Source organism: Grampus griseus, assembly GCF_964374135.1.
Source record: "Grampus griseus genome assembly, chromosome: 8".
Lineage (NCBI taxonomy): Eukaryota > Metazoa > Chordata > Mammalia > Artiodactyla > Delphinidae > Grampus > Grampus griseus.
Window position 1 is genome coordinate 94,790,778 of NC_139002.1, and position 14,660 is coordinate 94,805,437.

At 48.0% G+C, this 14,660-nt stretch overlaps 1 protein-coding gene across 2 annotated transcripts in view; it reads left to right on the top strand.

Annotated features, from left to right (window-relative positions):
- EXT2 (exostosin glycosyltransferase 2) overlaps positions 1-14,660 on the top strand; it is a 129,314-nt gene that overhangs the window by 15,847 nt on the left and 98,807 nt on the right. For both annotated transcript variants that reach the window (XM_082660262.1, XM_082660261.1), the window contains exons 4-7: positions 1,262-1,378; positions 7,558-7,753; positions 9,568-9,707; positions 12,685-12,778. In XM_082660262.1, coding sequence (XP_082516388.1) covers positions 1,262-1,378; positions 7,558-7,753; positions 9,568-9,707; positions 12,685-12,778 — 547 coding nt within the window. The remainder of the gene's footprint in view (positions 1-1,261; positions 1,379-7,557; positions 7,754-9,567; positions 9,708-12,684; positions 12,779-14,660) is intronic.

The window sequence follows — 14,660 nt, forward strand, 5'->3', positions numbered from 1 at the left end:
AGGTTGTGGGGACCCATGCAGTCTGCTTGCCATCATGGTCATGGAACCCACCCAGATTCATGTTGGACGGATTCATTGCTGAATGCCACTCAAGAAAAATAAGACCGTATGTTGATACGAAGGCTAGTTACTGAGTCTTACATAGAGGACTGGCAGCTGGAGAGGTTTTTAGCCTGCACGTTACCTCCCTGACCAATTCTTGGTTTCCTAAAGCTTAAACAAACACATTGGGATTTCCAGGGGTGGTTTGAAAATCTTTGAACTTACACTGGTCATGTTAGAAGGGAATGTAGGCTGTCATCAGGGCAGGGAGGGGATTGGTAGCAATCAAGATGGCACAGAATGTGGCTTTTCAGTTCATACACTTTGGCTCAGACTGTGCAGTGCATGGAACTGGCATCACTCTGCCCCAGTAAGTGATTTGATGGGTTTGCAGCCCCAGGGGCAGAATAACTGTAAAAGTTGGTGTGATATACACCTGCTTCCTTTCTGATGAAGTGTCATTGTACTACTTGCTGGATCCAATTAAAACAGAGTCTTCTTGGCTTTCTAACTAAGGAGAATAAAAGCTCATGCATACAGACTGCAAGAGAAGCACTAAATGTCCAGTTCTGGATTCTGCTTCCTGTAGACGGAATTGCGTTAATAAGACTGAGTAGCTGGAATGGATGGTGAGAGCTGGTAGAGGTTACGCGATGCACACGGAGCTCTGGGATGACAGTGGAAAGAACTGCTCGGGGCGGGAATTGGAGAGAGGCTGGGGTGTAGGCAACATGAGATGTGATACTTTGCCGTCACCACTGCTTTCTTTGTCCATTGTCCCCTGAGATTCCAGTCAGTGGGGTTGGTAAGTGACTTCCCCAGCCAGTTGTCCTGTACAGACCTATTATTATTGCTGTTATTGTAAGTGTGTTTAAGAGTTGGGTATGACTTTTGGGAGAGGTGAATGGGATCTGAATGAGGTGACAGAGGGGCTGTTCAAAGGGAGTCCTCCTGGCTGTGATGTATTTTAAAACATAGAAAGTGGGGAAAGACTACTTAGGACCCCGAGGAAGGGTGGTGACTCAGGAACAGGATGCAGCTGATGTCCAGGAGGTGTGATTGTACAACATTGAGCACAGTGCCTTTGTAGAAAACGGACTTAGTAAACATTAGCTGTGGTTGATATTGTTATGAATATTCAATTACCCCTTTCCACAGAGCTTATCAGAATGAAGACCTTCTCTCTTTCTCATCATTTGACAAAATCCTTTGCTTTCAGGGCTCTGTTGGCTGGTGGTGGCTTTTCTACATGGACTTACCGGCAAGGCTACGACGTCAGCATTCCTGTCTATAGTCCGCTGTCAGCCGAGGTGGACCTTCCAGAGAAAGGACCAGGGTGAGGAGCATTCGGCACAGCAGGGTGTGCTGGGAGATGCCGGCGAGGGCCAAAGCATCGATTACAGGCCAGGGTCTTTGAGTCTGCCATTTCCCTGCCTCACCCCAACTTTACTGATCCTTCAGTTCTCTCTCTCGCTCAGTCAGTTTTGAGTGCTGTCTACCAGGCTTCCCAAATCAGAAATCTATGTGGTGTCGTCAACTCTTTCCTCTCCCTTACTTCCTGTATCAGAATAAGAAGTCCTATTGATTCTGCATCCTACGTATTCAATATTTTCTAGCTCTGTCTACCTCTCCGTCTCTCTGCACCCACCCTGCGCCAGGCGACTGTCGTCCTTCCTTTGGATTGCTGAAATGGCTTCCTCTGTGGTCTTCTGCCTCTGGTCTCGCGGTTCTCCAGTTTGACGCTTGGCATCACGTTGTTCTTGGGAAGCCCAGAGTCCTTAAAATGTCTTTCAAGACCCTCGACTACATGACCACTGTCTCCATCTCTAGCTTTTTTTTTTTTTTTCCTTAGAATAAGCTTTGCTCTCTCAGTTTTTCTGGGCTGTAAACATTGTCTGGAAATCCTTTTCCTCATTTTCATCAGACTAATGACCTGCTCCCGTCCATCGTCCATCCCCAAGACCACCTCCAATTTTGATGATTTGCAGGAGGACCCACAGGACTCAGTGTGTAGTCATACTCGTGGCTATGTTTTATTACAGCAACAGGATGTAAATCACAGTCCCCAGAGAGCAAAGGCACATGGGGTGACGTCCGGGGACACCAGGGGCTTCCAAGGGTGCCCTCCCCTTGGCATCACACAGGAGGGGCTTACTTCCCCCAGCACCAAGTTGAGACAACCGTGTGAAATGCTGCCCACCAGCTAAGCTCGTTAGAGATTCAGCGCCCAGGGTTTTTTTGGGAACGAATCCCATGTGCAGTCTCTGCGTAGCACGTGCTGTGCATAATTCCAGGCTCCCAGAAGGAAAGCAGGTGTTCAGTATAAACCCTGTTGTCTGTACAGTTTGGGCCCAGTGAGCCATCCTTACAGTTCTCCCCCCAAATCGAAGTTCTGTGCACCAGCCGAGGGCCAGCCTTTCGAAAAAGAGAGCCGTCAGTCTGTGTTAACTCTGCTCTGCACAAGGTGCTGCAGGCATCTAGTGGGTGGAGGCCGGCGATGACGCTAAATCTCTATGATGCCCAGGGCAGGCCTCACTACAAAGACTCATTGGGTCCAAGTGTTGGCAGTGCTGCGGCCGAGAAAGCCTGGGCAAGACAGGGTGTGAGCAGGTGAGGAGCGAGTCTGGCAGGCCGGCTCAGCTGCCTCTGGGCCTCTTTCTTAAGACTGCTCGGACGAAACTCTCTTTATCGTGTCATCTCTTGAGTATAATCTAGCTCTCTTTTTTTAAAATAAATTTATTTATTTATTTTTGGCCGTGTTGTGTCTTCATTGCTGCGCATGGGCTTTCTCTAGTTGCGGTGAGCGGAGGCTACTCTTTGTTGCGGTGCGCGGGCTTCTCGTTGCGGTGGCTTCTCTTGTTGCGCAGCACGGGCTCTAGGTGCGTGGGCTTCAGTAGTTGTGGTGTGCAGGCTCAGTAGTTGAAGCTGGCGGGCTCTAGAGCGCAGGCTCAGTAGTTGTGGCGCACGGGCTTAGTTGCTCCGCGGCATGTGGGATCTTCCCGGACCAGGGCTCGAACCCGTGCCCCCTGCATTGGCAGGCGGATTCTTAACCACTGCGCTACCAGGGACGTCCCTAGCTCTCTTACATTGGTTTAGGACTGTCACTTCCCTTTAGACTTAATCCAGGGAAAAAAACATACCGAAAGGAAAAGATTCAGTGAAGCTGAAACAAAGGAGAGCAAACCACTCCGAACAGTAATTACCTTCAGAGAGTAGTTTCAAAGATTTACAGGCTGTTTTCTCGGTGGTGTTTTCTTGGTAACTTAATCTCTAATTTTTGTGTATAACTAGGCTGAAATTAACATCTTTAGATGGCTTAAGGCTGCAGTTGATTTCTAAACTTCTGATGTTCAGTAACTAGATAGAGTAGCACTGTACCTTCAAGGGTAGCAGAAGGACACTAAAGGCTGCGATGGGCGTGGTCCTCCCCCTGCTGGCCAAGGGGTGGATTTCTACAGCCCGACTTAGACCCGCCCTCTCCATTTCCCCACCGGTTTTGCAGTCTGGCCCTGCAGTTGTGTTTCTTTTACAAACAACACTCCCCTCCCTCTGAAAAAAAGGGGGAAAAAAGCAAAGCAAAGCAAAGACAGGCTCCAGACTCATCACACTTTCCAGGGACTTGGGAGGAGGCAGTGTGGGTGACCTCGCGGCAACATTTGGGATCTGTTGCTCTTTGTGAGAGTTGCTTTTTAAGGGAATTCCCACACCTCTTGAGGGCTGCATAGAGTAGTAAGAGGCTTGTTTTTATTTTAAATCTCTCTCAATATTTTTCAATGGGAAGCTGAGGACTGCTGCTACTGATAGCTTCTTCTCACAGCTGTGTTGGCCTCAGCTGGAATTCTTGTCATTTTCTCTCTAAAAGGAACTAAATTGGGAGTTTACAACTGTTACTATTGAGGGAGACTTCGAGTTCTCAGCATGATTTTACTTAAGCTTCGATATCAGCACTGCTGGGAGGAAACATGAAAGTCATAGCTGGTAATTTTAGTCCTTGAAAGAAAAACAAATCCACCTTAAGATTTTGTTTGCTTAAAACTAAAATGGGCCTACTCCATCGACCAGCCATCTGCCGGGTCAGGGAGAGCCAGCATGCAGGCAGGGGGAACATTTTTAGACTCTTGTTCACATCTGCACATTTATGTAGAAAATGGTAGTGGTAGGTGGGGACCCAGGGAGCCTGGTGGCTGAATGTCTAAAAATAGAACTGTGTTCTTAACAGTGAAATCCAACCCAGAGCCTTTCTTTACTCAAGAGTTTCTTTGAGCACCACATGTTAGCATCTGTATTTATTTCTCTGTCTATATAGATGGGTCTCTCTCTCTCTCTTTCTCTCTCTCTCTCTCTCTCTCTCTCTCTGTCTCTCTGTGTCTACGTGTATTGAAAACCATGCGTTCATATCGGTATCTTCAATTCCATCCAACACTGCAGGGGCATTCTGGTTTTTCTCTCTTTCCATATGTGTATATATATATATATATTTTTTCACTGCGCCTCTTGCGGGATCCTAGTTCCCCAACCAGGTATCGAACCTGGTACGTCGGCAGTGGAAGCGTGGAGTCCTAACCACTGGACCGCCAGGGAATTCCCTCTCTTTACATATTTGTGATTCCCTTCACTGACAGTGAGAAATCTGGCTCCCCTTATCCTCAGTGTCTTATCTGATCAGCCCTCTTGTATGGGACCAGAATTCTGTCGCGTTGTTGCCGCTGCCCCCTCACTGCACAGATACCCTCTCCACGCCCACTCAGACTCTGACCCTCATGTAGCGCTCCTGCTCTCCCCATCACCCCAGGACAGATACCCTCCTCACCCTTCTTGAGTCTGACCGCCGCCCGCACTGGAGTGATGCTACTCTTGCCATCACCCTTCCCCACGCTTTCAGCCTCTAACAGTCTCCTGGGCTGCCCGGATGCCCTCCTAACCTCACCTGGTCTCAGCATCCCATGCTGGGGGGCCATAACTACCTCTACCCCTTCCCCTGTCACTCTTTTAGGGATCTCGTACTCTGTGCCAGGCCACCTCCCTGCTCTTCCCCCAAGTAGAAGCTCTCCCCCCACTAAGACTTCAGCATTCCCTGTGGGCGGGCCACCCCGCTGTGCAGAAGCACCCTCTTCCCTCCAGGACTCCAGCACTTTACCTCCTCCTGCATGGACACCCCCTTGGATACCAGCATGTTTATTCTTGTTCTTAGCAGCCCGGAGCACCAGTTTTATGTTGCTTAAATAGAAAATCTCCAGAAATATCCAGCGAGTCCCAGGGCTCCAGGACATCCACCGTAGAACCAGTGTCTTGGGAATTGGAAAGACCTTTAGAGACCGTTCAGCTCTAACTTAATGTATACCTTTTGCTGTTACTTCTTAATGAAAGGTTTTCTGATTTGTCATAAAAAGGACTCAGCACCTCACAAGACAGTTCATTTCATTTTCAAATGGCTTTAATTGTTAAGGTGGTTTCCATGCTTGTCTTGAGAGTTTGACTGTAAATCTTCCTCCTGTTTAAACAGACAAGTTTGATTACAGAAATACTTTGAATGGAGGCGGTCTTCACTTTGGGATGATCTGAGAGTGCTCCCCGTATGTGATCTTCCCATCATAAGTCATCCCTCTGAAAATTAAAATTGCTTTTACAAAAGAAAAATAATTGAGGCTCAGGGCTGGGAGTAGAATTCAAGAGTCTGTTTCAGTGGCTAGAAGGAATACTTTTGGCTGTAAATATACAGTGTATTGTTCAATAAAACGTGATTTAGGGGGAAGTTGCCCAGGATGAGCGAAACCAGTCGCTACAGCTGATCCACACTGTCTCCCTGACGGGCTGCTGTTCCACGTCTCTCTTACCTCTGCTTGCCTCTACCCCGGGCTCTGGGTCTGCACTACCGTCCAGGGCAGCTTTCTCAAATAGAACTTTCAGCGAGGAGATGATCTGTATTCGTGCTGTCAGGTGCCCACTGGCCACATATGGCTGTTGAGCAGTTGAAATGTGGCTAATGTGACTGCGGAACTGGATTTTAAATTTTAATAGATTTAAATGGTCTCACGTGGCTAACTGCTGTTGGGCAGTGAAGTTCTAGGGAATCTGCTTGTCCCTTTCTTTCCTCCCTGTGGTGTGGGCAATACCCTTTGCTTTTAGTTCAGCTATAGAAAGAAATGACCAGAAGAAATGGCTCTGAGGATTTGAGAGCCATGCACAGCTACGGTGACTGCTGCTCTGTTGAGCTGAATTGCTGGCAGGGAGAGTGTTCACCTTCTCAATCACTGCTCTGGGTCTTGTGGGCATGAAGCGTAATGCTTGGGAAGGTGCCACCTGCTCCGTTAGAGAATGATTATTCTTTGGCCATGGGTGGATGCATACGGTGTTCTCCAGCTGGACCCTCCAGATAAGCCTGAGAAACCGTGGAAAAACAAAACAATTACCCTTTCTTTCCCCCAAAGCAAGAAGGAAAGCGGTGGGATGGGGAGTGGGGTTCAGACTGTGGCCTTTGGGTTGTTCCTCATGCATCGCTTCCTGTTATCTTCCCTGGTGGCAGCACCTAGAGAGGTGTACGTTCAGTATTTTCCCCGGTCTGTACCAGTTTGAGGTAGATTTGAGTGAGTCCTGCTTCTAGGTCTGATGGGGGTTTCATTTCCTCTGGAACCTGCTTTATATTCTTCCTTTCTTCTACAGTGATCCCTGCTGGTCCCTCAGCCCATGTCGTGTTTATGCTCTGTAACCTGTCTGCCTGCGGGAGGGAATGACTTACCATCTGGTCTCCCCAGAGTCTTCCCCCAACTCCTGGCTTACTCACTTTGTGCTCACGTTTTGTCTCTCGTGGAGATTAAAATGGCGCTAGCTTCTTGGAAGTCCTCCTTTCACTCCATTTTCCTGCTATCCGGATGTTAAGACTGGTTCTATCCCTTGGTGAAGATGGTTTTTTCCACTTGTTCTCAGTGCCCAGTCTGGTCTTCCCGAGTCCCTGTGGCCTTGAGGATGGGGATGTTGAGTGGCATAGAGTGCCACCCAACAGCCGGAAGCAGTCTTTCACCTATTCTGCTTTCACAGCCACTGCTGTCCATTAAGACCCCTTGTTTTCCTGTTTGAAGGATGCAGCCCGCTCTCAGTTCCTTTTCAGAGCAGAGAGCTCATATAGAACTAATGGCAACATTTGATGTTCTTCCAAATAATCAACCAGTCAGTCCGTTTCTGTCTTTACACATATACATACACACACACGTAAAGCATGTTCCCTTAGCTCGGCATATTATAAGCATTTCCTCAAAACATTAAGAACTTTTCCCAAATGAAATCTTTAATGACGGCATGACGCTTCAGCATGTGAATGAGACATAGATTGCTTTCTTAGACTGTATAATATTTTAGATATTCAACAATGCCGCAGAGTATAATTTCCCAAAAAGTCAAGGATGTGAATAAAGAAGGGTGAGAAAATGCTTGTTGCCATTAAGTTTAATAACAAAGTTGGTCTCACCTTGACTCGCACAGCGGCTGCAAGGTCCCAGTCCCTCGTTTTGTCCTTCGTAGGCCACGGCGGTACTTCCTCCTGTCGTCCCAGATGGCTCTGCATCCCGAGTACAGAGAGGAGCTGGCCGCCCTCCAGGCCAGACACGGAGAAGCGGCGTTAGTCCTGGACAAGTGCACCAACCTCTCCGAGGGCATCCCCGCTGCCCGAAAGCGTTGCCACAAGCACCAGGTCTTCGATTACCCACAGGTGCTGCAGGTGAGTGCCACCCGGCTCCTCTCTCGGGGCTCGGCACAGGTCACATCCGCAAGGTGAAACTGACCCCAGCAGACAGGTGTTTCCCACGTTCAGCTAGCAGCACTCCCCAAGGGGAGAGGAAGACAGAGTGCTCTTCACTGCAGCCATGGACCTCCAGGAGCTTTGGCATCTGTGTACTGTTTGTGCAAAGCTGCTTGGCCTGTGAGCGTTCCTACTCCTTTCAGATCTTCATCTTACTGCAAAAGCACAAATCCCATAGATTTATAGAAAAGCCACATAGACAAAGCAGGCATATGTATTTTGCTTTTACCACTGTATTCATAATCCAGCCCAGAGAAACTTCCTTCTCGAAGGTGCAGCTTGTATCCTCTGACTGTGCCAACCCGCAAGGCCATGGTCAGCTTTTCCTGAGTGGGAGGTTTTTATTTTTTGTTACCGTTTTTGTCTCGTGGTGTTTTTGCCGCCCTTAGCATGTCCTACTGGTATTGTGGAAGTGGCAGGGCTTCCATAACCAGAAGCAGAGTAGTCCTTTTGGGGATGTTTTATAAGCAGGATATTTCACATTGCAAGGGCCTGGAGGCTAGGAAAGGAGAAATTGAGTTTTGTTCACTTAAATATTTAAAATACAGACAGGTTAGTTCAAGGAGAAATATCAAGGAGCTGGTGTGTTTTTTTGTTTTTTTTTTTTTTTAATCTCCAAAGAGTACTGGCCCATGCTGAGATTGTTAAAATACTTTCTTTCAAAAAGTGCTGCATCTCCTCTGGAATGTCTGACTGATAACAGTGGTGATGTGAGCACGAGTATTTATAGTAACCTTTGTCTAGACAGGAAAAATGGTTATCAGCACGTGTGTGCACATCTGGACACCGACTCTTTGGGGCCAGCTGAGCTGTCCACCTGCGCCTCCACCATGACTGATGCCCTTTTTCCACTCTTGCTGTTTTCTGGTTTATCCCCGGAGGAATTTGGCATGTTGAGTTTCTTCATATTTTTTCTGAACTTTCCTTTTCTCTAGCTTTAAAGATTAAACAGTGTTTTGTTTTTTAACTTTTTTTCCTCCTGAAGAGGCAAAAACTGGGAGAAACTGAGTATTAGAGATGGGGTCTTTTCTTATTTTGGTTGACTTATTGCAGCTGTTTCTTCTCGTGTACATGTCTCACTTTCCCAAACGTGTCCCACATCGAGTACAAGTTTGAGGCAGTGAACGAGGAAGAAATTTTTTGAGATTTTGCTTTTTGTTCGATGGATTGTTTCTAAATAGAACATGTCTGTCTTACTATGTTTTCTAAGGCATTGCATTCATGAAGTGAATGTCTTCTATATGCAAAGCACACTTCTAGATGCCATAGGGAGTGGAAAGATAAAAGGAGATTTGATGCTTTCTATTTAGGGGGTCCTCTAGGGAGACTGATAGGCCCAGATCAAATAATTCTATAACAAGGTAGGCGGAGGTAAGTGTTCTGAGCGCTGTGCAGCCACTGTGCCACAGTGTGTGTACACAGCACACTAGGACTGAAAGAATCCAGCCCTTGCAAAGTCACGTTGTTGAGTGTCCAGAGGAAGACGTAGACGTGTGTTGTGAACATTTTCAGAATGCCAGCAGTGGAGGCATTGCGCTGATACTGGAGAGTGGAAAACCAGAACATTGCAGCCACTTAAACTTTTCAGTCTTACTGGTGTGACCTGTTACCTTTCAACATTTTTGGTGTTGCTTGGCTTCAGCCCTTGAGAGAACTTCATGGTCTGCCGGGATCAGCGTAAGTGGATCAGTGAAATTGGTATGTAATCCCTCCCTCTGCCTGTATTCCTGCAGGAGGCTACTTTTTGTGTGGTCCTTCGAGGAGCTCGGCTGGGCCAGGCGGTGTTGAGTGACGTGTTGCGGGCCGGCTGTATCCCAGTTATCATTGCAGACTCTTACATTTTGCCTTTCTCTGAAGTTCTTGACTGGAAGAGGTGGGTGTTACCTTCTGATAAACTTTACACCAAGAGTCCTGCATGGATTAGATTTTAAAAGTCCCCCCAGCAATTGTAACGCATAGCTAGGTTGGAGAACTACTCCTTCAGACTGTTTTTGCTATATTTTCCATAAGGAAAGTTAGTCCGTCGGCCTGGAGCCGAGGTTGGCCAACAGGCCTTTGGGCCAAATATGGCAGGCTGCCAGTGTTTGTAAATAAAGTTTTATTGAATCACAGCATGCCCATTCATTTACACATGATCTTCGGCTGTTTTTGAGTGACAGTGGCAGAGTTGAGTACTGTAGTTTAAAATGACAGAGATTACGTGGCTTGCAAAACCTAAAATATTTACCATCTGGCCGTTTACCCTTGACCTAGAGCAGTGGTTCTCAGCTGTGACTGTAGAGTGTACTCACCTGAAGAACTTTTAAACACATACCTGGGCCTTGTCCTCAGGACTTTTGAAGCTCCATGGGCAATTCTGATTTGTAGCCACCGTTGAGAACCACTGCTCTAGAGTCTGTTGAATTTGCATGAAGTGCTGGCTGGAGGCAGAGCGCCTGCACACGGGTGAAAGCTTAGAAACACTCCCAGTGGATGGATGGACACGCGTGCGTCCTGCCTGGACATGACTGTCAGTGCTGTGCTTCATGGAGTAGTCTGCTCGTCTCTTGTTGTTTCATTTCCCCAGGACATTGGAGGTTAAAGGTTTTTGAAAACGAGTTCCTTTTGTACATACCTCTCAGGCTTGTCTTTGCCTCAAATGCTTAATTGCTTTCTCCTCTCCCACATTTTTTTTTTTTTTTTGAGGTATGCGGGCCTCTCACTGTTGTGGCCCCTCCCGCTGCGGAGCACAGGCTCCGGACGCGCAGGTCCAGCGGCCACGGCTCACGGGCCCAGCCGCTCCGCGGCACGTGGGATCTTCCCGGACCAGGGCACGAACCCGTGTCCCCTGCATCGGCAGGCGGACTCTCAACCACTGCGCCACCAGGGAAGCCCCTCCCACCTTTTTTGATACCCTGTTCAAGCCTGGTCACCACAGGTATTTGAACAATTTAAGTAGCATTCATTCATGTGTACATTCATTTATCTCACATTTACTGGAAAGCCTACCGTGAATAATACAGGCTCTGCTCTTAAGGAGGTGAGAATCCAGTGGGGAAGACAAACCCACAATTATAGTATTGTATGCTAAACGCTGTAACAGATGCATGCAGGGGGTGCTATGGAAACCCAGAACAGGGAGGGAGCCCAGTTCAGCCTGGAGGAGGAGGGTGTGTGATTCTCTGTGTCCTGGAGAAGTGATGAGCCACTTCCAGTCACTTATTCATCTGTGGAAATATGTATTGAGCACCCTCTCTTTGCCAGGTACTGTGTTGCGTATGGGGATACAAAGATGATCAAGGTCAGGTCTTGCCTCTGAGAAGCTCTTAGTCCAGTGGTGGGAGATAGACAAGTAAGCCAGTGATTACCAGATGCAGAGCTGAGATGCAGCCCTGGCTGGATGGGATGCTTGGAGGGGGAGGAAGAGACACATACCCTTGCTGGCTGTGGAGTCGGGTAGGGCTTCTCAGAGGCAGTGACCCTGAGCTGAGTCTGAGAAGATATTCATTCCTACGAGGATCTAGATGTGCTTGGGTAGTTGTAATTAGGGATAAGTGGTGGAAGGGCTCTGGATTTGAAGACAGAAGGCTGGGGTTCAGATAACCAGCTCTATTCCTGGCTAGCTTTGTGATCTTGCCAATCATTTAACCTTTTTGAGCCTCAGTTTTCCCATCTGTATGGTAGAAATCATTTACTTATTTAACAAGTATTTATTAAGCGCAATTGTGCTAGGCAGTATGCCAGGTGCTCGGGTATGCTGGTGATTGGGACCAGACATGGTTCCATCCTAAGGGACTAGGCTAGTGGGCGGAGGGGGTCTCAGGTTTTAATAAATTAACCTAGACGAATGTAATGACCAACTCTGCTGAATCCATGAAGGGTAAGTCGTCATCGAGCCCTCTCTCCCTTACCCAGCATCTCTAATCTGGTGGCACGTCCTGCTGGCTCTGCTCCCTCGTCACTTTCATCACTTCCTCTCTCTCAGCATCCCTTTTCTGGACCCTGCAAGGGGCCCCAGCTGTTCTCCCTGCTTCCGCTCCTGCTTTCTGTAGTTTGTTCCAACTCTTCAGGCAGAATGATCCTGTTGGAACCTAACCAGATCGTGCCGTGCCTTCCTGACCCCTTCTGTGGTTTTCTATCTCAGTGAAAGCGTAAGTCCTTAAATGGCCAGGGAGGCCCCAGAGGCTTTGCTGTGACCCTCCCTCCCCTGTTTCTCTTCATTGCCTGGTATTCTCCACCTCCTTTACTGTGCTCCTGCCACACTGGCCTCCTTGCTGTTGCTGGAACGTTCCCGACACCCTGCTTCCTCAGGGCCTTTTGTTTATTGTTCCTCCTGGAATGCTTTCCCTCGGGTGTTCCCCTGGTCCTCTCACTCCCTGGCCTGCCTTCCATGTCTGATTTGTTCACTGTGGTATTGCCAGGACCTAGCACATAGTAGGGGCTCCATAAGTACATGCTGAGGAAATGAATGGATTGGGGAATGTAGCTGAAGAAGAGTCATTGTTAATTCGGAGCGGGCAGTGAGGAGTGAAGAAGAGGACCAGGCAGGCAGAATTGGACACGCAGAGCCCCTGTGGTTAGGCATAGTGTGGTATGTTCAGGAGACCGAGAGGGTACCTGTGTGGCTGAAGCACAGTGGGGAGTGGACAGAGGATGGGAGAGGAATGGAGTGGTGCTGGGGAGCTGAGAGAGGGAGCTGGTCAGCCCTGAGAAAGGGGCGAGGAAGAGGGACTACTCCCTGCAAGGACTGTGGGGCTGAGGGTAGTTTGGGTGTTGTTGCTTCTGCTTGTGAGAATTAAACAAGAAATGTACGTAGCAGTGCTTTGTGTACAGGGCTGCGCGTCCATCAGTTGTTTTGCTCTTGTCTCTAGAGCATCTGTGGCTGTGCCAGAAGAAAAGATGTCGGATGTGTACAGTATTCTGCAGAGCATCCCCCAAAGACAGATTGAAGAAATGCAGAGACAGGTAAGGGACCAGGCAGCCCTGTGGGCGAGGGGGCGTGGGTGACGTGGAAGGGTGGCCCTGGCTGCTTGGGTACAGAGCGATGGCTGCTGAGTGCGGGAGTGGGATTTATTTCCTCCACTACATTGACCAGCCAAACTTAAAAGAGGAAAGCAGCATTAGGGAGTTGCATCAGGTAAGGTTTGGAATAATAACTATCAGAGATTCAGAAATGCTCCTGAGGTAAGCGTGCTGTGATGCTAGGGTCACACCTCAGCGGTGTGCTCAGGACGCAGAGCTGCCCCTCTCTGGAAGGTGGTTTACACGGCAGGTGAGGGTTCTGGTGACTGAGGTGGCTGTGGAAGCCAGCACGTTTCAGGGTGATGCTTCTGAGGAGGCTTGACCCCGAGAGTGTCTTGGTGTCAGCTGGCCTGGATCCCCCCTTCAGCGGCCCTCGTGATTAGGAGGTGCCCTCCTCTCCCCAGAACACGTACACCCTCCCTCTTCCCCTCCCAGGTCTCTCGTCTACCTTCTGATGCCCCTTCCCCTGGGCTGCTCTCCACTGTCTAACGCATCCACCACGTGTCCTGTTTAGTCCTTCTGCCGTTTCTCTCTCCCAAAAGAAGTTTAGTTGGGCTTAAATGTGAAACAAGTTAAAAACTGAAAAAAGACTATCCCAGTATTGGTACTGTGCATGTTGTCTCTATTTCTTTTTTTCCTTTCTTTTTTTTAAAAAAATTTTTATTGGCGCATAGTTGATTTACAGTGTTGTGTTAGTTTCTACTGTACAGTGAATCAGTTATACACATACATATATCCACTCTATTTATTTATTTTTTTGGCCGTGCTGTGCGGCACGCAGCGCAGCATGTGGGATCTTAGTTCCCTAACCAGGGACCAAACGCCCCCTGCATTGGAAGCGCAGGGTCTTAACCACTGGACCGCCAGCGAAGTCCCTCTGTTTCTGTTTTGTAAATAAGTTCATTTGTACCATTTTTTTTAGATTCTACATATAAGTGATATCATATGATATTTGTCTTTCTCTGTCTGACTTACTTCACTTAGTATGATAATCTCTGGGTCCATCCATGTTGCTGCAAATGGCATTACTTCATTCTTTTTTTATGGCTGAGTAATATTCCATTGTATATATGGGCCACATCTTCTTTATCCGTTCATCTGTTGATGGACATTTAGGTTACTTCCATGCCTTGACTATTGTAAACAGAGCCGCAGTGAATACTGGGGTGTATGTATCCTTTCAGATTATGGTTCTCTCTAGTTCTTTTTTTTTTTTTAATGGATTTTAACAAGTTTTTATTTCTATCAAAATTATCTATGTAGGTGCTGAGCTGGAGAAGAGGTTTGGAGGGCTGTCAGCATTGAGGATGTAACTGCCCCGTGCACCCCTGTATCTAACCTGTCCCAGGAACGAGCCTCAAGCCTCTGTCTGGGCTAGGGCAGGGCAGTCACCCAGCTGTGTGTGGAATGGGGAGGAATTCTGGGCTTCTGACTGCTTCTTAAATACATTTTCCATCTGTCCTCCTGCCCTGAGCACTGCCTTTTCCCCTGAGTCTCTGCAGCGGAACCCAGATTTTTCTCAGCTGATCTAGGATGCGCTCTCTTGGGCCTATAGCGTCAGCTACCACCTTTCCTTCTGCTTTTCCGCTTCCACATTTTGTTGCTGTTATCTCCTCCCCCGTTCTCTTTATCTTTCAGTGATTATGCCTTAATTTTTAAAAATTCCCCTTAATTGTCATTTCAGGGTTTTAGGAGGGAGTTAGTGAATGTGGTCAGTCCCCCTCTTTATTTTGGTACTGAGCTGCTTAAACCAAAGAGATGACACATCACACAGTAATGAAGTCTGTAGGTTCTTACCCCAGCCTGCCTGTGTTGAATGCCAGCT